Here is a 21,675-nt window from a genome sequence, read left to right on the forward strand (position 1 = left end):
TTTAAGCTCGTGCACTGCCCCGAGATCTCTAGAAAAACTTCCATGAGGCCGATGGACCGCTGCGAGAGATCTTTCAGCTGCGAAACAAGAGGCGCTCTGATTGGTGTACGGAAACGTTATACAGTAGTCTGCGTTTCAAAACGGCGCTACTGCAGCCGCGTCACATACCCGCATGAACTCTTTCGAACAGGCATGGCGTACTCACTACCTCCTACAGCTAAGTATAGCTTTACCTATCAAGAGACACAAGTGCTCAGGGTATCTTCTTATGGCTGCATACCAGATAACTACTGACTCCGGCGGCGAAAAGATGTATTCATACCTCAATCTCCCTGTACTAGTACCAATACCGAGGTGGTCCCTCTGCAAGTACCGCAGGGCTACAACAACTTTCCAGCCAGCTATTTCAATGTTACCACTCACTACTACCTTGGTCTAAGCGCGTCGATCGTATATCTGCGTACAGCCGTACTGGTGCAGTGCTGTTACATTTTGATGTTATGGTCTCGGGCGGAACACAGCCCCGTGGTTAGGAGCTGCGGCAAAGTGCATAAGATTATAGCGCATGGGCTGGGATGGAAATCATGCACGTTACCCACCATCAGACTCAAGACCTGTCTGATTCCAGCATAGCAATGGTCATAAGTTCCAATTTTAGTTCGAGTCTTCTCTGCCCAGTCGTTTCATTGGTTCAGAAGACGTGGGGGTCTTGATTCCCTCCGTGTGTATTAGATCTGAAACACGTTCTGCGTTCGACATAGTCTCTCCAGTCTTATCTTTTTCGTGTGTGTGCATTCATGACACACTGCGTTGCAGCTGTTTCGGGGTATTGCACCGCCTTTGCCGGCTTCGAATGCATCGTTGACTTCTCGTCCAATGCAACCCAGCGTACTATATATCCAACCCTCGCTGCTGCTAAGGGCTGTCCACTGTCGAAGAATGAACAGACCAGGCTGACACATATATAAACACATCAATCACCGCACCCTCTCGTGTCTCTTCATTTCCGAAGATTGGCGCTTGAGCTTTCCTCCCCGCAACAATTTCGAGCTTCGCCTTGATTCGCTCAATATGGCTCTTTCGCTGTTTCTGCTATACTTCTTGCTCTGTGCTACTGAAGTCTTGAGCTTGGGCAATGTTATCGTACGTGACTTAGAGCCTGATGACACAATGCTGTCCGAGCGACGATTGAGAGCAGCTAAACGAAGCCATGAGCTTGGCGCTCGCGATGTCAAAGGCTTTCTCCAATATGACCACAACTTGCACTACTTGGACGGTAAGTATGGTTCTTCTCGTCGCTGTTTCTCACTGACATCTGCCATGAAAGCTGAAACTCATGGGTCGACCTCTCAATTCGCGGCCAAACTGGGCATGCAATTTAAAATTCCAGCTCTCATGCTCGAGGACGTTGAGCATCATATCGAAAGTATCGGCTGCTACTCCTCTGAAATACACTTGTATATCAAATCGGCGGAGGTCTTAAAGCGCACCCACAATGAATTCACGGGCGTCGACCACTTTCTTCTTGTTACTTCGCACGAAGGCTGTAATGAGGATGGAGAGCGAAACCCGCACATGTAAGTAATTACAGCAGTACAACGGAAATGGCTAAGGAGGATCATAGGGTATCTGAAGCTGCACTGGATCTTGATAATCACGTCATCGTTCTCTCCGTCACTAGGGTACCCTGGAAGAGCACTTTCAAATCGATGACGCTCGACTTCGGTAAAAGTGACGACGAATTTGTGCTCCGTCGACATGGCAGATTAGAACCTCGACAGGCAGCTGCAACATCATCTGTGGCGGCGACATCGTCGGTGGCGTATCCCGCAGCACCCTCGTCCACGCCCAACAATTGGAATGCAAGTGCGAGCTTCAACAAACAGTGGCTTGATACATCTATTTTGCCTCCGGATCCATCTTTGGGGAAGCTCTCTGTCAGCGGCCCTGAAATGTAAGTCTCGCTCCCGGGAAATCTGACACATACATCTTTCTGATAGTCTGTCAGACCGCCCGTTGGCTTTAATGTAAAGTGCAAAAACTGCACCATCCAAGGGAATATCGATCTCGTCGCTGGATCTCTGACCGTGGGAGGAATGAATCACGCGAGCCCTAATACAACCCAGGGCATCGTGAACCTTACCGAGAGTGTCATAGACTATGTCGAACACGGCTATGTACAGTTCACATCGAACAATTTCGGTGCTTACATTGAGCTCGAGAGCACCGTCAGCACTTCCGCGACACTCTACAACTACACGGCGCCTTTACCAACAATTCCATTGACGCCCTTCCAGGTCAGAGCTTCTCGTCTCAACAAAGTTACGCCGGTAGCTAACAGCACTCCTAGATCCCGGGTATCGCATCCGTGGGACCTGAGCTTGTGCCTTTGGTTTTCGTGGGGTTCAAACTTGAAGCTAGCATCGATTTCTTCTACGGCTTCGAAGTACAAGTACGTCTAACCTCACCGGGTCCACTGCCCAGAAACTGACCACACGCACAGATACCGAATGATTCGAGCGTCCTGCTCGATCTCAGAAACACATCGAACTCCAGCCAAACAGGCTTGTAAGCGTCCCCACCCCATCCCACCATTCCCACCCCCCCAGACGCCTCTAACCCCCCAACCCAGCTCCAACACCAAGGTAACCGCCCTCCCCTTCCAAGCCGCCCTCCCCAACCTCGCCCTAACAGCCGTCGGCGGCTTCCAACCCCAACTCCTCCTCGGCATCTCCTTCTTCAGCGGCAAAGGCACCGCCGGCGCCGGCCTATTCCTCGACGCCCCCCTCCTCACCAGCACCCTCTCGACCGTCAGCCACGTGAGCTCGACGTGCGAAAACGTCACCGGCAACGCCGTCGCCAACGGCATCATCAACGACATCTTCGACACCCTGACCCACGTCGACGCGAGCGTGGACGTCGGACTGGGTCTCACGGCGCAGGCGGAAGTCGACGTGGGGGACTACTCGTTCAGGGATAACAAGCCGTTCAGTTTGCTCGAGACGTCGTATGCGTTGCCGACGGCGTGTATGAGTTTTGACGCGGGGGCGAAGAGCTACGGTCCCGCCAGCGCTACGACGTCTGCTACCGGGAGCGCGAGTGCGACCAAGGGCCATAACGGGGGCAAAAGCGGAGCAGTTGCGGGCGCCATTAATCCGTTTGGAGCACAAGGCGCTGGGTGGAGAGGCTTGATGGCGGTTTCTGGACTTATGGTTGTTGGGTCTGTTTGTTTCATCATTTTATAATTATATCAATCGGATGTTGATGCTCGATCCGGCGACCTGTTAATGTCTGGCAGTTGGGGATGATTGAGCGCAGAATTCGGCGCCGCGAAGCTTTACGCGAAGACGATTCACAAAGCTCTCAAAGCTGATGTCCCTCAACGTAAGTCGGAGTACAGGTGCCAAGGTTGCGAAGCGTGCGCCAGTCCGTCGAGTTCGAGGCACTGTCGATATGGCAGAGAAGACTCATTCCGTGGCTCTTGTCAAAAAACTCACAACTTTGTGACCGGAATGAGGCCGATTTTTTGGCGGGCGGGCCTTCCCTCCACAAATCTTGGATCGGGAGTACGGTCCAAAGGTACTGGCGTTAAGAGGGGAGGCGTGTGTGAGGAGAGAAAGGGCTCATGTAGCTGTTGAACCTCTTTGTATGTACTTTCCAAATTGGAAATGCTGCAAGATGGAATTCGTGAAAATATGTAGCCCCTACCCTATCCATTGGGAATTAACAAGAATGGCCGCTATGCATCATTAATCCAAAGCGTCCTCAACCCTACTCAAAAGCACCTGTGCCCAAACCCCCTAGTCTCATCTTCCTCCCCTTCGCCTCCCTTTCCCTCTCTTCTTTCCTCCTCCTCTCTACCCCCTCTATGACTTTACTCTTCTCCATCTCCCTGGCGAAATAGTTGATACTACTTTTCTTGGTCCCACCTCTCCTGACAAAATCGCCCTTCTCCCCTCCACCCGCCGCTCTCTCGGTGGTTGCAGTGGCCATCGTCGTAATTCCGTGGTTGCCAACGGCAAGGTTTGTAGTAGTAGCACGGCGGAGCAGACTAGGCACTTTGAATCCGCCGATTGAGGGATTGGTGGTGGAGGGATCGTGGAAAGCTAGGCGAGAGGTGGATGATGCGGTGGCTGACTCCGCGCGTTTGAGGGAGAGGCGGTCGATAATGGGGTTGGGGTTGGGGTTGGGGCGGCGGCGGGGATTGCGGTGGGTTCGTTCGTATGGATTGGATTCGTCTTCGGAAGCGGAGGACGAAGGGTCAGGGACAATATTGATCGAGCCAGGCTCTTCGATGAGGAAGGAGACAGATTGCCGGATTTCAGCGAGCGTAGCTGGTTTCTTGGGGGCTTGGGTACGGCGGGCAGCGGGTGGTGGACGCATGTTGCCCTTGTCAGGGACAGACTCTTGGAGAGGGCGCTTGCGTTTGCCCAGAGTGGGTTCTGGTAAAGCAGGCGGATCTTGGGACTCAGTGTCTTCTTGAGTGTCGGGTTCTACTCTGAAGGAATCTTCTGCTGGACGATCCAAGAAGTCGAAATCATCGTCGGCTTCGCGGTCTTCGATAGCTCGGAGGAAAGCCAGCTTCTTCGGGTCTTCGGCGATCTTGCCGACGTTCTCATTCTCAAGTAAAGCCTTTCTCATCTTGGCAAACTCTTTCCGCTTCCTTCGTTGCCGAGCTTCGGCGTCGTCGTCCGAGTCAGAGAGGTCAAATTCGGCACCACGCTTGCGGCGAAGCCCGCCACTGTTGATGTCTTTATACAGCTTCGCAATAATCTTCTCGTCACTTACTCTTTCATTATTCCTAGGTAAATGTAAGTAGGCACGTCGACACAGTGGACGAAAGTTGACTTACGCATGGTGAGCTGCCAACTGTCTCTCGTTGACATTGACTTCTCCTTGATCTATCATATCTCGAACAAATTCGTCTTCTTCTCCCCCACTCTCATCGTCACTGGCTCCACCAATACCAGCATATTCGTCTTCGGATTCCTGAGCTTGCTCTTCGACCATGCCCTTAGCCTCGCTCTTTTTTTTATCAAAGCTATCAGCCTCAGACTTGTACTTTCTCCTCGCTTTCTTCATCAAATCGAATGCATTTGTAGTCGCGTCATATTCAGCCACGTTATGATCAGTTGCCGGCGGAGTTTCATCCACTTCTGAGGCATCTTCGTCAACCACTAACCGTCGTTGCAAGCGCCCTCTCCTTTTCTTGGCCGGCGAATTGTTTCCAACAGCACTAGATAAGAGGACGGTATCCGCAGTGGACGGAGCATCAGACACAAAGCGCTCGGGAGCTGGTGAAGACAACATGAATCCAACATCTTGTGTGGGATCCGGTATCTCCGATATTTGACTGGCCACGATTTGGCCTTGAGTGTCGCCCGATGCATCATCGTACCGTATCTGCGACTGCGTGAAGTGGAGATTGATCTCTTTCGACGAGTCTGTGTTCTGTTCTGCGTTCGTCTTAAGTAGCAGGCTGTTTTGACTGTCCTCCACCACCTGCAGGGAGTTGGTCTCATCGAACATTGGAAAATTCGGCTCTGGTGGAGGACCTAGGAATGCCAGGGAATCCTGCTCGTCATCGTCATCGAGACCTTGCGTCTGCGTATTAGCCATAGTTGCTGCAAAAGCTTGGGTCATTCCCATTGGTGAAGCGAATGAGACTGGTCCTGCGAGGGCGGGGAACTGGGGAATTTCAGGCGCAGAACTTGCTTGTGGGGCTGATGCTGGTGGCTCCATTTTCTCGTCACCATCGTCGTCATCATCATCGATTACCATTTTAGTCCTGCGCCGATGCATGTGGGGCTCGTGCGCTTCCTCAACATCCTCGTTGCCATCTTCTACAGAAGCTTCGTCTTCCTCTTCGTCCTGAGAATCTTCTGAAGCCTCATTGTCAATCAAGCCGGCAGCTTCATTACCATCGCCCAAATCTACACTCCCGTCTTCGTTGTCTTCAAGCTGCTCGCCATCAGAACTTAGATCTTCTTCGCCGGATTCTTTTTCGGGCTCTTCTTCATCGGACCCAGATAGCTCAACGTCAGATTTGTCTACGTCAGCTTGATAGTCGTCATCTTCGTCGCTGCTATCGGCTAGCGCATCCACGTCGCCATTCGCAATTTTCTCCTTCTTCGCCGCCTTCTTTTCTTTCTGCATGATTTCGTCTGCTTCTCTCCGAGCCTTGTCCACTAGGTCTTCCACCTCTGCCTGGTCTTTTTCTCTCTCCTCTGCAGTTTGGACAATAATGCCCCGGCGTTTGAGGTCTTCTATCTTTGCTCTCCGCTCTTCCATGGCTTGTCGTCTGGCACGCTGTTGCAACGACATCTGCATGTCTGCTTGAGTCATAGATCCTTTCTTCGCACGGGACAGCTTTTCTGGTGAGTTAAGATGGGCAAGCGCGCGAAGAGTCTGCATTGAACGGCCTTCTTGCACCTTACCCAGGGGTAGGCGATCAAAGACCTCGAATTTCGAAGTCCTATATTTTCGAACCGGCAAGACCTCCAAATCGCTACCCGAATCTAAGTCGACATCGGCACAATCTGATATCGGCTTCCGTAGGCGGATTTTGATAGGACGTTGCTTAAAGATTGTTTTCTGACCTCTGACAATCTCAGGAGCGTTGTCTGCCTCGCTGTACTCGATAGCTTTCCCCTTTCCTTTATCCAATTTCTGTATCGGCTGGCTCATGACTTCGAGCATAGTTGGAAGCTCCTCATCTTCTTGCTCCGATGGCTGTATCGCAACGGCTGTGTCTGCTGACTGCTTGTCAACTACCGAATCTGCGGGCGCCAAGAGCGGATCATCAGGTGCAACAGGACTTGTGGGCGGTGAGTCCTTATTGTGCGCCTCCTCTAGATCTGAACCAGGAGCCGAGCTTGCAGCGGTTGAAGAGCTTGGAATGTGAGGCGCCTCCACAATTGGCGGCATAGACGTGCGAAAATTGAATCTATCAAGGAGGCTTTGTTTGCTAATCTTTTTCTTCGTCTTAGCCTGATGGGCTAGCTGCATATTCCGACTCATTCGCTGTGTCTCCCGATTCATCTCTTCAAGCGCCTTCTTGCTAGCCTTGCGCGTTGGCCGTGAGTGTTGGGTGAGCCTCCGGTCCGCTGCCTTATCATCGTCCGAGAAGGCTGAGCCTGGAGAAGCATCTTGTGAGAGCGTTTTCTCGAATGACCGCTGCCTTGCTGCTTTCTCTGCTTTACTTTTATCATCTGCCGCCTGCTTCGCTTCACGTTCAGCCCTCCTCTTGGCCACCAGTTCCAGGACACGACTGTCGGATTGAGGATTAGCGGGTAGATCAGAGTCTGACCCAGTACTGCTGCCTGAATGCCGAGATTCCTGTTGGGTTTCCACTGGTTCGGGCGTTAAGAACAGGCCTGGTGAAGGCTTTCGGTTTCTCGTAGGACTACTTGCCCTAGAATTGGCGCGATCGGAGCCAATGCTTGAAGTTCTTTGACGCTTAGATGGCCTCGCTACAGGTCTTGCCTCCCTGCTCTCGGTCGCACCTGTTGAGTCGTGGGTCTTCGTGACGTGTCCTCGCAGAAGTCTCTTCTTGATCCTAGCATAAGCGTCTCTATCACGATCTCCTTCACTGGTCGAGCTGGATCCGCGTCTGTCGAAGGTCTGTCCGTTGAGGCGGGCTGCCAACCTGCCCTTAGGAATAACTGGCGACTCATCAATTTCATCTCCCTCTTCCATGTCCTCGTCCTCTCGCTGACCAACATCAGCATCCTCCTTCCCACTTTTGTGTCCGTCAAGCCTCTGAATGTTGCCAGTGACAGCTGACAAGGCACTTCTTCCTGATTTTCTGGGTTCCGGGATGGGCTCAGAGTCGGAATCATCATCAATCGCCGCTAGCATGGCCTTGACCTTGCTCCTTGGAGTGAGCTCTTGGGGTGAGCCGCCATGCTGGGCAGTGGATGGCGTTGAGAGCGTAGAGCGCGCGATCGACCGGGCAGGCGTAGTAGGTAGGGCCATTGGGACTTCAGGCTACCCTTTGGATGAGGAACGCAACTGCGGTAGGATGTAAAGTGAAAGTGTGTCCTGAGTACTTGTGGTGATCGACTACAGATCTCGCGCCGGAATACGCGATTTATTCAGCCCTACGCTAGCGCGTTTTCCGGACTATCAGCCTTGAACTGCTTGGCATCTCAAACAATTCAATATTTGGCTCCGTTGAAGAATTTGGATTCACAAATTCTGCTTGGCTCCTTGTTTCTCTCGTGCTCTATGTTGAGACTTGAAGGCCTCTGGATGTCGTTTCATGTTTCGCATGCTTAGCCAACAATGTGCCTCGCTATAGAATTCTGGTCTTTGAGGTCCTGAAAGTCTCCAAATATCAATGCGACCTCAGCAACTTGGGTTGGACCCCTCCATATTCCCATTAAACGAGAATGCTCTGTGAATGTCTACTCTGATGAAGCCCAAGCCATCGACAAATTGTCGATTCAGATTGCAAGAGTCCCAAACATCGTATTCTTGCCTTGTCTCTCTGGTCAATCAATACAAGGTGGGTCTGGGACCCGAACGGAGCTTGAAAGAGCTTGAAAGGATTCAATGCTACGAGGTTGCACTCGTGGCGCATGTGCAATGCTATTCGTACGAAGAGTCTATGTGCTTCTGGTGTTTTCCGCTTTAACCACAAACTGTGCCATGTCTGGCCCTGACAACGATGAAGTGGGAGACCGGTGTCCCTCATACCCCCGGCAGCGTGCAAGGAACAGTGGTGACAGTGGGGCCGGAACTGTCAGATCCTCATAGCACCAGCATCAACGAGAAGGCCCTCTTGCTCTCTAATACTTCCGCATCGTCCAGGAACAGTCTCATTGTGAACTACAAGTAATTTGGATTGATGCCCAGAATCCGCGAACGAGACGATGATGTCGGCATCCACATCCGTTATTTTTCCTGACGGCCTGCCCGGCTCTTGCAGACACGTCTCTCCAGGCGCAAACTCCGACGGCTGCGACAGACGAACCGTACCCCCCCTCATATGCGAATTAGCGCCTCCCTGCGCCAGGCTATCTTCCTTAGAAAACTTTCTAGCACCCTCACCCCTAAAGTACTGAGTGTCGAGAATGGTTGCCGTGGTAAACCTTTATCTCTTTAGCCTCATATATACACTAGCTCTCGGAGCACCGCCTCTCACGCCACCCTCACTGAGACTCATCAACCTCTCGCATACTAATGCAACATTCCAAAGCCCCTTCCCATCATCGCCCTCCTCAAAGTAAGTGGATTCAAGGTCTTATCGCCAATCACGTACTCATACCTCCAGCCACCTCCCACCATCCCCCTACTACTACACCACCCCCTCCACCCCCATAAGGCTCAAGTTTTACGCCTACGGCTCCTCTCTTCCCTCGCAAAATGTTCTCGTGGTCCTCAACACCGCCCTTCGAGACGTCAACGCCCAGCTCCACCCTGAAAACCTAGTCACACAACGCATGTTGAATTACTCATCAGGAAAGGTGTATATTGTGATACACCAGAACGGACACATGACATGGGAGGTGCTTGAAATGACGATTTGGGGTTTAATGCATTTTTTGAAGACTTATGAATGCGTGGATTTCGAGTTTGATATTGGGGTGTTTGGGATGGAAAAGGCGTTTGGGACGGGGGTTTTGGGGGCTTTTGGATAAGGCGATTTTATGGTCTTGTTCATTAGCCTTCATCACCTGCGAATTGTACCCGTCGATTAAGTCGCGAAACAGTCGCAAGAAACACGCAATGTCATCACCGTTCTCCCAACCACATGACTCGCCAAGAAGGCTTTTGTATACATCCTCAGTGCCACAAGACATTAGCATGATCGCAGCAAACGTGCCATACAGCTAATATAGCAGGCGTCCGAGAGTCAGGAGTGGTGAAATTGGGTTTGACGCCTGGCGGCGGAGCTAGTGCCGGAATCTGAGAGAGTGGTACGCCTAGCAAGAGGCTGGAACCAGAGTCATTCAGACGGCTACGGTAGAGAGATGTATGAGACCTATGCAACGATACCCAAGAGACAGTTAACAACCTCGAAGTTTGACATCAACGTCACCAACGTATCGGTGCAAGGTTTTCTGCAGCCTTCGATGCTCGCATCACGGCTCGTCCCCTCGTTCACCACTGGACTTACCACCATTTCCTCTTTTCAGTGATGGACGGAGATTATTGACGGAGCTGACTCCACCAGAAACTCTAGACATGCTGCTTATACGCATACAATGTTTTGGAATGCTGAGGAGCGGAACGCTGCTTGCATACGCAAATAACCTGGTTCGAAGCGAAATCGGTCCAAAGTAAGGTATCTTCCAGGGACCTTCTCACATATCGCAAAGGCGTATCTGAAGCCTTTTACAGTACGTCCGGATTAGAGGTTAATTCCTCAGAGGGGTTGAGAAATCTGTCTTTTGAGTCGAGAGACAAGGGTTGTTGTGGCGCCGGATCAGCGTCAAATGCTTCTCGAGGAAAAATTTCTTTTTGCACATACGGTATTGGTGCGATGCTTGGCGCTGCTGCTACGTCGACATAGAAAGGGAACAGAGATACACGATGGCTCGATTGACTCCCGGTATAGTACGCGCACTTCGCCAACTACATGAACAGGAGATATTACAGGAGAAGTGAAAGACGAGGGACGTGTAAGTTTAAGCTGCGAGACAACGTAAAAGAAAGAGAGCCCCCACTGGTGCGAACGGTAATGGTGCACAAGACAGCCTGTATTCGAAAATGAGCAGGTGAACTAGCTAATTCGTACTGAACATGCTTTCCTATCCATCGACGTTCGGCTGTTGCGTGTTACCCAGTTCCGCGCCACACGTCCGTGAAATGAAAAGCCTCGAGATACCTCATACATTCGTACGCGACCCCCGTATGTCAACTGAGAAACGCCGGCTAGATGCTTTCGCGAATCGCTCCCGAGATGCATAGAAAAAGAACTGGTGAAGTTGCGGAAGGGGTATAAGTAACGTGGTGATGTTGTTGATGGACAATCTGAGGATTGAGAGTCGACTTGCTGGCAAATTCTAGAACATTTTTTATCGTACATCTTGCTCAGTTGGGCTCTAGGCTCAGTACTGCTGGCTATCGCTATACGAGTAGGGCGAACCGTTGGTCACTGGACGCTGGCCTCTAAAGTTCGCACTAGGTGGTGGAGGTAAGGGTCCAGAAGGCGGCGGGGCTGGGCGAATTGGCAGTGTTGTGGTAGGGTTGAAGTGTCCGCTGTCTCTTGGATGAGGGTTGAAGTTCCCGCTATCCCTTGGATGGCTCGGCAGACCACTCTTGGGGCTAAAGCTTTCTCCCTCGCGAGACCGGCTTGATAGTGGAGCTGTGGTACTTGATGTGCGCGGAGGGAAGCCTTGGCGGTCAAAGGCGGAGCTCTGAGAAGGATACATGCCTGTGCCGTTGATCTCCGCAGGCATCACCCGCTGGATTGGAGGCTGTTCCGAGCGCGGCGATGCCTTAATCTCTTCGTCGGCTATTGGTATCTCGCCAGAAGTAGGAGTCCTGGATACCGTCGAAACAGTCGGTTCCTTAGGAGAGGGCACGGACTCTCCCCGGAGCAAGGCTTGCGTAGAGGGTGATAGCTGTGGGGCAAGGTGAGACTTGCGATTGTGGCGCTCCATCATTGAAACGGCCCATTGCTCCAGGTCAACGGGCGTTCGTTTAGCGGCTGCCAGAAACATGTCTTTGTCCTAAAAGCCTTGTGTCAGTAATCGGTGCAAAAGGGTTTACATAAATGGCACATACAAATAGTTGGCGAGGCGTAGGTCGATCATCTGGGTTCTTGAGAAGACACTTCTGGATCATTTCGTCGATGATTGGAGGGAATGCATCACTCTGTGGTAGCCTTGGTGCAGGTTCGTGAACGATCTGCTGTAGGAGATCCAAGATCCCCATAGGTCCGGCGCTTGCTCTATCCCCTGCCGCTGCATCGCTTGCATCAAATGGGAATCTTCCAATAGCCAGCTCCATCACTGTGAGGCCAACGCTCCATACATCCGACTTGATCGAGTACTTGGCTCCCTGGATTCTTTCAGGCGCCATATAGGTCGATGTGCCCACAAAGGTATCTGCTATTGAATTCACGAGCTCGCCCGAAACACCAAAGTCGCAGAGTTTAATGTAGCCTCGCGAATTGACCAGTACGTTTGACGGCTTAATATCGCGGTGCATGATCCGATGAACATCGTAAAGGTAGTTGAGCCCACTCAGAATTGCTTCCGTAATCTTTCCAAGGACATCTACTCGGACAGGACCAAAGTCTTTTGAGATGCGGTCTAGGGATCTACGTCCAAATCAGAAACAGTCGGAGTGTGGATGGAACGTGAGATCTCACCCGCAGTCCATATACTCCATGCACATTATAACGTCTCCTGAATTGTGGAGGAATGCACCGTAGAAGGTAACGATATTCGCCGACGTACAGTCGTGCATGATGTGTAATTCTCGGACTATTTGCTTTCGAACGTCCTTCTTCGCTTCCACGTGAATGACCTTACACAACGGTTAGCTGGCTTTCTCTTTCCTCGTATCGACTCGAACAAATACCTTCTTGGCCATAATGACCTTGGTTGCTGCATGCATAACCTTGCTGACAGTCCCTCCGTTGCCAGCCCCGAGCTCTTTCAGTACGATGAGGTCCTCAGTCTTGAAGTCCAGCTTGAACTCGACCCCAATCTCCAGAGTGTCTGACCTCGCCACATTATTTCCCAACGCTCCTGGTATCTGTGCATCACCAGCTGATGGGGCTGGAGCGATCTTCGGGGCAGCGCTCAACGCGAGACCTTTGACGTTCTTGCGGCCCAACGTCCGGGTCTTCATGTCGGACGACATCTTGACGGTAATGTGTGAGGAGTGTTGAAAGGGAAGCGAAGCCTACTTCTTATTGTTCAAGGGGGTAATAGATGGTCCCTCAAGAGGCAATTTCGCGAGTATGGCAGTGGTGGCAGTCGGGGCAACTTGATAGGTGCAGACAATCTGCGCAATCAGCCAGTGGTGCAGACGGTGGATGCAGATCCTCGAATGCGGACTGCAGGGCGAAGCTCATCAAACTTGCGGCATCTGCATGACGGCTTGAGCATCAGGCTCTCAATAGGCTGCTGTTGGCTACATATGCATGTCGGTGATGTCGCCGTTTTGACAGGTCAACAAGATTGTGACTCCAAGAATAGAACTGAATTTCATCCCACATTGAAACCTGAGCTAGGCCGAATTCAGATCATTATGTAAGCGAGATCTGAATACCTTCTTGACTTTGTTCGAAACATTCAAAACATCCCGCAAGCACTGCCATTCTTCCCCTTTTCACTTCACTTATCAGTGTTGAAGTCATCAAAGCATGCTCATACAGGTATCCGTGAAGCATTCACATTCTTCACCTAGCCAGACCTTTGTCCAACATGAGTGCCCTTCGAGACCTGATTGTAGGAGAGGCCGAGCTTGACGACGACGACGAGGGCGATGAATCGTTCGATGAAGAGACTGGTGAGATCAGGCGGAGTACGAATGGTAAAAATGGAGTCAACGGAGTCAACGGCCATCTCGACGACTCGAGTGAAGAGGAGGACGACGACGATGAGGAGGCAGCTCAAGCGGTAGAATTTCTGTCATCTGGCGCCTACATCTGAAGCCATTCACTGACCGGGTATCATTGTGATCTCTAGGTCAGAGAAGGGTTTATAGTCGAAGACGACGAAGAGCCTGAGGAACGCGCGCGGAGGAAACAGGAGAGAAAGAAGCGTAGGAGGGAAGAACGAGAGGAAGAGGAGGCCGGCCTAGACGAAGAGGACTTGGATCTGATCGGAGAAGCACACCCAGAATATGAGCAGCGCGTTACCAGCGAGGTATATGCCAACTTGTCTGTTGCAAAACCTGCTCTGCTAACACTCCGCTCAGCCCAAGCTCAAACGTCTGAAACGTGGGCACAAAGATGATCGAGATGGAAGGCCAAGAGGTGTAGGGGATATCTTTGACGACGACGAAGATGACGATCTGCCTCGCGCACCCGAAGGCCAACGTGGCTCCGCCCGCGTTGACCCTCGAACACTTGAGGACGAGTTCAAGGACTTTATCGAGGAGGACTTCGACGACGAAGACGGCCAACGACAAGACGACGATGATGTCGATGTTTTACGGAAACCCAGCAGAAACATCATAGGAGTGAAAGACGCTGCTGGTCTGGACGAAATCGCATTAGAAGATATGAAAGAAGCATTTGGTACAGGGTTTGAATATGACTGGGCACTGGAGCTCCAAGACCAGGAAGAACAGAACGAACAAAGACCCGTAGACCTCGACGATCCAGACGCTATAATTAAGGGTATCGAACTTAAGGATGTTTTCGAGCCTTCTCAGCTTGTCGACCGTATGCTGACGGATGAGGACAATCAAATACGGGCTACGGATCAGCCAGAGCGCTTCCAGCTTGCGAGAAGTCCCTACAAAGATCTTGAGCTTACCGATGAAGAGCTCAAGGAAGAATCGAGTTGGATATCGGATCTTATGCTTCCGAAGAAATCCATTGATCCGGACCTTCGAGATGCGTTTCAAAAGTCGGTCGCAAAGGTCTTGGAATTTATGAACGTCGACGAATTTGAAGTGCCATTCATCTTCCAACATCGCAAAGACTATCTCATCCATGCGCAGAAGATAGCCGTCACACCAGATCCGTACAATCCTAGCGCAACACCATATGTTGTCAACGCTGAGAAGTTACTCAATCAATCCGATCTATGGGAGATTTTCGACATGGACCTCAGATTCAGGGCTCTTGTCGAGAAGCGTCACGCTCTGCAAAGAACCTACGACAACATCTCAGCCTTGTCCGAGGATTTCCACGATCCCGTCATCGAAGAAATGCTTCCAATAGCAGTCACTATGGAGGAACTTCAAGATGTGCAAGACTATATACAGTTCCAACACCCTTCACGTCTTGCCGATGTGGCTCTTCATAACGGAACCGGTACCAGCGGGTCAACCCAGCGACGGCCGGGTGCGTCCAAGATGTTATTTGAGAAAATTCGGACTGGCAAGGTGTATCGACTCGTGCGTGCTTTCGGCATATCTGCTGACTCTTTCGCCCAAAACGCCCTTATGAAAGAAGGCAGACGCCAATTTACAGAGGATCCAACCCAGCGCCCAGATGACATGGCAGACAGCGAAGACATACTAGATCCCCCCGAATACTCGTCTGGCGCACAATGTCTGCGGGCTGCAAAAGCAATGTTTGCAGAGGAGATAGCTATGAGTCCCAAAATGCGAAAGGTAATGCGCCGACATTACTTTGGGAACGGTATTGTCGAGTGCTATCGGACAGAGAAAGGACTTCGCAAGATCGATGATCAACACCCTTACTACGACTTCAAATACCTTCGAAATCAGCAACTCATTGACATTGCACAGAACCCGGACCGTTTCCTTCGCATGCTCAAGGCAGAAGAAGAAGGTCTGGTTGAGGTGAGGGTGAGGACTCAAAACCACGATGGCTTCAAGAAGCGGCTCTACGGAGACCTGGAATCGGATAACTTCAGTGAAGTTGCTGACGCCTGGAATCGCGAGCGAAGGGAGACTTTAGACATAGCTCTTCTAAAGCTTGAGAAAATTATGGCACGAGGCGTGAAGGAGGCTTTGAAGTTTGAATGTGAAAATTCGGTAGCCAAAAACTGTCGCGAGGAGTATGGCAAGCGACTTGATCAAGCACCGTACAAACCAAAGGGTATGATGCTGGGAACAGTGCCACGTGTGCTTGCTCTCTCGAATGGCACTGGTACCTTTGGCAGAGACGCAGTCTGCTGGGCTTGGGTGGAGGAAGACGGACGAGTCCTCGAAAATGGAAAATTCACTGATCTTGTCATGGGAGACGCTGAACGAGGTACAGAGGACGGTGCAGATGTGAAAGCGTTCGTGGAGCTTGTCGAGCGACGGAAGCCGGACGTGATCGGTGTTTCGGGCTTCTCTGCAGAGACTCGCAAGCTGTACAAACAGATCGATGACATCGTTGAACGTAAAGAACTGCGCGGAGCCGACTACGAAGACGAGGACGGCAACGACAGGAGCGACAAGTTGGAGGTCGTGATTGTCAATGACGAGGTGGCACGCCTGTACCAGACCAGTGAACGGGCGAACATGGAGCATCCCGGGTTTGCACCTCTCACAAAGTACTGCGTGGCTCTTGCCAAGTACCTCCAGAATCCTCTGAAAGAGTACGCATCACTAGGCCGCGATATCATCTCTATTTCCTTTGATGCAGCTCAGCGATACGTACCTCAAGAGAAGATTATTAAGGCGCTTGAGACATCTATGGTCGACATGGTCAATCTGTGTGGTGTAGATGTCAATGAGGCTGTCAGTGATTTGTACACTGCTAGTCTGCTCCCATACATTTGTGGCCTGGGACCACGAAAGGCCGCACAACTCATCAAAGTTATCAATCTCAATGGTGGCGTCGTCTCTTCGCGATCGGAATTGGTAGGTGACCCGGACCGGAATATCTTAGCCGCTGTTGGGGCAAAGGTTTGGAACAACTGTGCCAGCTTCCTCTTCATCGAATTCGACAGCTCAGAACCGGACGCTGACTACCTCGACAACACTCGAGTGCACCCAGAGGACTATGACCTTGGACGAAAGATGGCTGCTGATGCTCTTGAATTGGACGAGGAAGATATCGAAGCTGAGCAGCAAGAGAATGGTCCAGGAGCCATTGTCAGAAAGCTCATTAAGGATGAGTCCCAAGAGAAGGTCAATGATCTCATTCTGGAGGAGTACGCGGAGCAGCTGGAGAAAAACTTCAATCAGCGAAAGCGAGCCACTTTAGAAACGATTCGTGCTGAACTACAGCAGCCGTACGAGGAGTTGCGAAGGAACTTTGCACTCCTGTCGACCAACGAGATCTTCACCATGTTCACTGGTGAGACCTCGGATTCATTGTGTGAAGGCATGGTAGTACCCGTCTCCATCAAAAAGGTTGCCGATGATTATGTCGAAGCCAAGCTGGACTGCGGCATTGAGGGCACTGTACCTGCTCTTGCTGTCTCCAATAGACCAGACGTCTCCGCGAAGCAACTCTTCTCCGCTCATCAGACAGTACAGGCCAAGATAACCTACCTCAATCGCAAGCAGCTGACCGCTAATTTCTCCCTCCGCGAAGACGAGCTTCAAAGACCATATCGAAAGGAAGTCGATCGCATGAGGGATGAATGGGACGAGGACCAGGAGCGGAAAGACAAGGAGTCAATGATGGAGAAAAACGATGTTTCCGGCCGTACCCAGAGAGTCATCAAGCATCCCCTATTCAAACCCTTCAACAGCATTCAAGCAGAGGAGTATCTTGGCTCTCAAGCTCGGGGCGACCTGGTTATTCGTCCTTCCTCGAAAGGGCTTGACCATCTTGCTGTGACTTGGAAGGTATCAGACAACATTTACCAGCACATCGATGTGCTTGAGCTAGACAAAACGAACCAAATCTCCGGAGGAACTACACTCAAGATTGGCGGCCGTTACAATTACAGTGATCTCGATGAACTAATTGTCAACCATGTAAAAGCGATGGCCAAGAAGGTGGATGAGATGATGCTTCATGAGAAGTATCAGAACCTCAGTAAAGCTGATACTGGTAAGCAGCAGCAATCCTTGCTTCAACAAAAAGACTTTGCTGACATACTTTCACAGAGCGATGGTTGACCACCTACACCGAAGCCAATCCCAAACGATCCGTCTACAATTTTTGCATCGATCCCAAACACGCCGGCTACTTTTTCCTTTGCTTCAAAGCTGGCCAGCATGCTCAGGTCCAACACTGGGCTGTCAAAGTCGTTCCGCAGGCATTTGAGCTCCAAAAGAATATGTACCCTGATATGAGGGCGTTGTGCAATGGCTTCAAGCTACTGTTCACGAATATGCAAAGTGGAAAGCGGCGGTAGGATGGTACCTTTCTTCCACTCTTCACCTGTCTTCAATTAGTTTTATTTGGAACATCTGGCATCAAGCAGGCGGTTGCGCGATTGGGCCTGCGTGAGCGTTGTCTTTCGAAAAGTGTAACAATAGATTGGATGAGCCGAGGCTTTCGCGGTCGAGCCTCCCTGACGGAGGAAAATTGAGACCTCGTGCCTTGGATCACATACAAATGGCTCTTGATCGGTTCTCTACTCTCTCGCAGCATGCACAGCCCTCAACGCTTCTCTCACAACCCTCCTCCCCCTTTCCCCACCCAAATACTCTCCACCCTCCTCTCCTTCCTCACCCCCCACCCCCTCATCCTCCACACTCGCTTCATAGGCCCTCATAACCATCTCCTCGTCCACCCTACAGCCACCCTCGACCAACGCCCTTACACATCCGCTCAACCTCGCAATCTCCCACCTCGTCTCCTCACCAATACTCTCATTCCTATTCTCGTACATGCCCTCTCCGACCTTCTCTTCCAAGTTATTCACCCCCATACCAGCACCCGCATGTCTTCCACCCTTCCCTTCCACAAGTTCTCCACCCACATGCTTGCAGATCCATATATACCCATTCACACCGAGCACGACATCGACTTCCCCACCCCCATTAGCCGTCTGCACAGTCCACACCTGCCTCCTACTCCTCACAACCCCACCTCCACCCCCACCCGTCCCAGAAACAGACAAGAACACCCCATTCCTCAACTTCCCGTACTTCAAACTCCGCGTATGCAAACTCGCCGCCCCATCCTGATACACACTCTGCACCTCCGCGACCAGCAAATCGCCCTCGCCAAAAAACGTCCGTATCGCAAGCTCGTCCGTACTCGTCCTCTTCCTCAGTATCCCTCCGGGCAAGTTGATGGCGGAGAGGGGCAGGTGGGCCAGCAACGGGGCGGACAGGTCGACTTTCCAGCGCTTCGTTTGCACCTCGACGACGCGGCCGACGACCAGGTCGCCGATTTCGGGCGTGTAGCGCGCGCGGAGGGGGCGGATGGAGAGGAGTTTGTTGGTCTTGAGCAGGGTGCCGGCGACGGAGGAGAGGATTTGGGGGGACGTGGGGTGCGTGTAGGTCCCGTGGCCGCTGGGGCGCGTCAGCGAAGCCTTTGCGGATGAGTATGGGTGGGAGATGGTGGAGGGTGGGAGGGAAGACGAGTGCATACCGCATCCATTGGGGGTCGTCGGTTACGGTTTCGCCGGGCGTGACTATGGATCTGGTGGAGAGTTTGGGACGTTTGGAGGGGGGAGGCATGTCGGTGTCGCCGTCTGAGTCGAGGGAGGGGGAGTCGGAAGGCTCATTGTGGTGGAGGGGTGAGAGGGGCGCTGGGAGGGTGATTGTGAAGGGCATTGTAGAGGTAGTGAGGCGGGTGTAGAGAGCTTGAGCTCTAGAAAGGTGATTGCTTCGGGGATAAATGAGCGGAGTTAAGAGTTTTGTACAACATATTCTATTGGCTGAAAATTGAACATTCTAGATGGATTCACTCCTCACTCCACCTCAATTTTGAGGCGCTCAGACCATTCTCTTGACAGCTTCCGACGTGCACTGTGGACTACCGAAGCTCCTCGTGCTCTGGTCGGTCTATTCATCGCTCAATCGTCACCTCGCTCCTACACCCCTATGATTTTCACCCCTCATATCTTCAGTTGAGGGTAGATGAACCTATTGTGTCTTCATCGTGCGGGATACCCCCATCTCCACCTTGAGCTCCGCTTGGGTTTTTGTAGACTAACAATACTCTCGGACTTGGATTCTTAGCCTTAACCGCTCATCTCAGTCGAGCGCAGAACTACGAAGTAGACTTCCGTCCTCATCTATGCGAGCTCGCGAAGCAATCTACAAACTCACCGATCGCATGGAAGTCAATGTGCATTCCGAGCACAGAATTACCCCGAATTGTATGGAATATCGCACGTTTACAGATACTTCAGAAGACGTCGTGTTCACCACTACTTGGACGTGTGCAAAGGGTGAGAGGGAATGGAAAAGTTGGGGGTTTCATTGCAAGGTTCAAAATCGAATACTAACCGAGAACCTCGTCTCGGTACACAGAGATAATCTTTCATGGGCGGATCAAACGAGTCTTCCATGCGCGAACCAAAAGAGTATCTCAAGCAACCTTGTGATCGTGATCATCATCGCCTGGGAAGGCAGTTACCTACCGATAGCTTCTTAACGACTGCGACTTGAGTTGCGTAGTCTGCGCAATCAGAAGGGGTTGGTTAAGGGACTCCTCCATCAATACCCACGACTCATCCAGGCATGCAGCTCGTTGGGCTTTTGATCAGAACATTCGAAATTTCACAAGGATTGTAGTGTTACAAGAATCTTCTATCGCTGCTGAAATCATGCAAGGATCCAGAGCAATATAGCTGATCACTATGATGTATCTTCGCATTCGACCCGCGTTGTCACTCCGATCACAGCCTGTACAGTAATCGAAGATGGTATCCCCTCAGAGGAAGTATTTGTCCACGGTTTGGTCAGGCAACAATCCGGTCACCATTTGATCGCCAAGCACAGCTTGTCTGAATGGAGCATTAAAGAACATGCTCAGCCAGACATCAGGAAATGCAATATATTCAAAAACTCTTGTCTCTGCGTCATTATTGCAATGCTATCGAAGTCACCTTTCTTCTATTCTCCCGTGTCTCTTGAACTTTATCATCAATCTCTCTCAATTCCAACCCTTGCTATCTTATCATCGTCATTACTGCTCTCTGCTTCCAACAAATATACGCTCAGATTTAGGATTACCCTCTCTACTCTTCCGCTGCTGCTAAGATGTGCAAAGAAGAGCGTCCCTTGTCGACGGTCAAGTTCCTCGGCGACGCCTTATCCCTGAACCATATTGCAAGCACTCCGAACCCAGAAGCAAACCAAACCGACAATGGAAGAACACCAGAAGAGATCTCGGTCTTCGATAATATCTACTTACCAATCCTAACAAGAAGCGGCATTCCAATCACAGACCAAGACAGGGAAGAAATAAGACTGCGCGGTTTATCGCCCATTCCGGAAGAGCATGTCACATGGGCAAGAGCAGATCAAGCATGGCGGTCTTTCGAACAATCAAGGGAGATGCAGCCAGCGCAAAGCCCAGTGCGATGGCTTTTGGACGAAAGCATGCGCTTTGAAGAACCCGAAGAATACATCAGCGACCCGGGCCTACCAACCGATGACCTTGGTAACCGATCTTTTGATCTCCCGACTTTAGCATCCTTCCTCCCGATCCCACCTCCGGAAACCTGGTCTGTCGACACACAAGATGCTCACACCGCTAGCAGTAATTTGACGAGATTATCAGCACGCCTGCCAGGCACCGAAGGCCGTCGCTCGACAACTCCTAACCAGCTGCAGGAGCTGAGGAATACTGTGCAGACGGTCAGTAGTCGTGATGCGATGTTTGGGGATGAGGGCTATCAGAGTTTGAGATCGAGTGACTCGGAGAGTGAGACGAAGGAGGGTGAGAGTGAGGAGGGGGAGGTGGAGTAGGAGAGCGACGAGAGGGAGTGGGGAGGTGTTTGAGGGATGGTTTGGGTCTTTGAAGGGAAAGGCTACGATTGACATTGGATGACCGGGCTATTAAGGTTATAGATACTAGATACTGTCGAGGTACGATCAGGTTTGGGCTGTTAAGTCCCTATCTCGGGAGTGAAGGGGGAAAGTTCCATAAGGTATCAATCCCATCGTCCAACATATATACCCCCAATCCCTTTTGTACCAGTTCTCAAACTCGAACGCCCT

At 51.4% G+C, this 21,675-nt stretch overlaps 6 protein-coding genes across 6 annotated transcripts; 3 read left to right on the forward strand and 3 right to left on the reverse strand.

Annotated features, from left to right (window-relative positions):
* Positions 1-1,071: 1,071 nt before the first annotated feature.
* HO133_005721 (uncharacterized protein) lies at positions 1,072-3,245 on the forward strand (the record flags this gene model as incomplete). Its single annotated transcript, XM_037296628.1, is given in 6 exon segments — positions 1,072-1,276; positions 1,328-1,577; positions 1,595-1,954; positions 2,009-2,330; positions 2,351-2,452; positions 2,610-3,245. 6 exon segments carry the CDS (start codon positions 1,072-1,074, stop codon positions 3,243-3,245), a joined length of 1,875 nt encoding a protein of 624 aa, XP_037147809.1.
* Positions 3,246-3,771: 526 nt separating this feature from the next.
* HO133_005722 (uncharacterized protein) lies at positions 3,772-7,977 on the reverse strand (the record flags this gene model as incomplete). Its single annotated transcript, XM_037296629.1, has 2 exons — positions 3,772-4,801; positions 4,853-7,977. 2 exons carry the CDS (start codon positions 7,975-7,977, stop codon positions 3,772-3,774), a joined length of 4,155 nt encoding a protein of 1,384 aa, XP_037147810.1.
* Positions 7,978-11,057: 3,080 nt separating this feature from the next.
* HO133_005723 (uncharacterized protein) lies at positions 11,058-12,822 on the reverse strand (the record flags this gene model as incomplete). Its single annotated transcript, XM_037296630.1, has 4 exons — positions 11,058-11,681; positions 11,737-12,274; positions 12,326-12,483; positions 12,538-12,822. The coding sequence occupies 4 exons, from the start codon at positions 12,820-12,822 to the stop codon at positions 11,058-11,060; spliced, it is 1,605 nt and encodes a 534-aa protein (XP_037147811.1).
* Positions 12,823-13,388: 566 nt separating this feature from the next.
* On the forward strand, positions 13,389-17,906 carry HO133_005724 (uncharacterized protein; the record flags this gene model as incomplete). Its single annotated transcript, XM_037296631.1, has 4 exons — positions 13,389-13,583; positions 13,653-13,832; positions 13,885-17,599; positions 17,656-17,906. The coding sequence occupies 4 exons, from the start codon at positions 13,389-13,391 to the stop codon at positions 17,904-17,906; spliced, it is 4,341 nt and encodes a 1,446-aa protein (XP_037147812.1).
* Positions 17,907-18,128: 222 nt separating this feature from the next.
* On the reverse strand, positions 18,129-19,278 carry HO133_005725 (uncharacterized protein; the record flags this gene model as incomplete). The annotated part of the gene is made up of 2 exons (XM_037296632.1): positions 18,129-19,014; positions 19,094-19,278. 2 exons carry the CDS (start codon positions 19,276-19,278, stop codon positions 18,129-18,131), a joined length of 1,071 nt encoding a protein of 356 aa, XP_037147813.1.
* Positions 19,279-20,712: 1,434 nt separating this feature from the next.
* HO133_005726 (uncharacterized protein) lies at positions 20,713-21,423 on the forward strand (the record flags this gene model as incomplete). Its single annotated transcript, XM_037296633.1, has 1 exon — positions 20,713-21,423. The coding sequence occupies one exon, from the start codon at positions 20,713-20,715 to the stop codon at positions 21,421-21,423; it is 711 nt and encodes a 236-aa protein (XP_037147814.1).
* Between the last annotated feature and the right edge of the window lie 252 nt (positions 21,424-21,675).

The sequence above is a fragment of the Letharia lupina genome (assembly GCF_014066315.1).
Source record: "Letharia lupina isolate WasteWater1 chromosome Unknown contig_22, whole genome shotgun sequence".
Classification (NCBI taxonomy): Eukaryota; Fungi; Ascomycota; class Lecanoromycetes; order Lecanorales; family Parmeliaceae; genus Letharia; species Letharia lupina.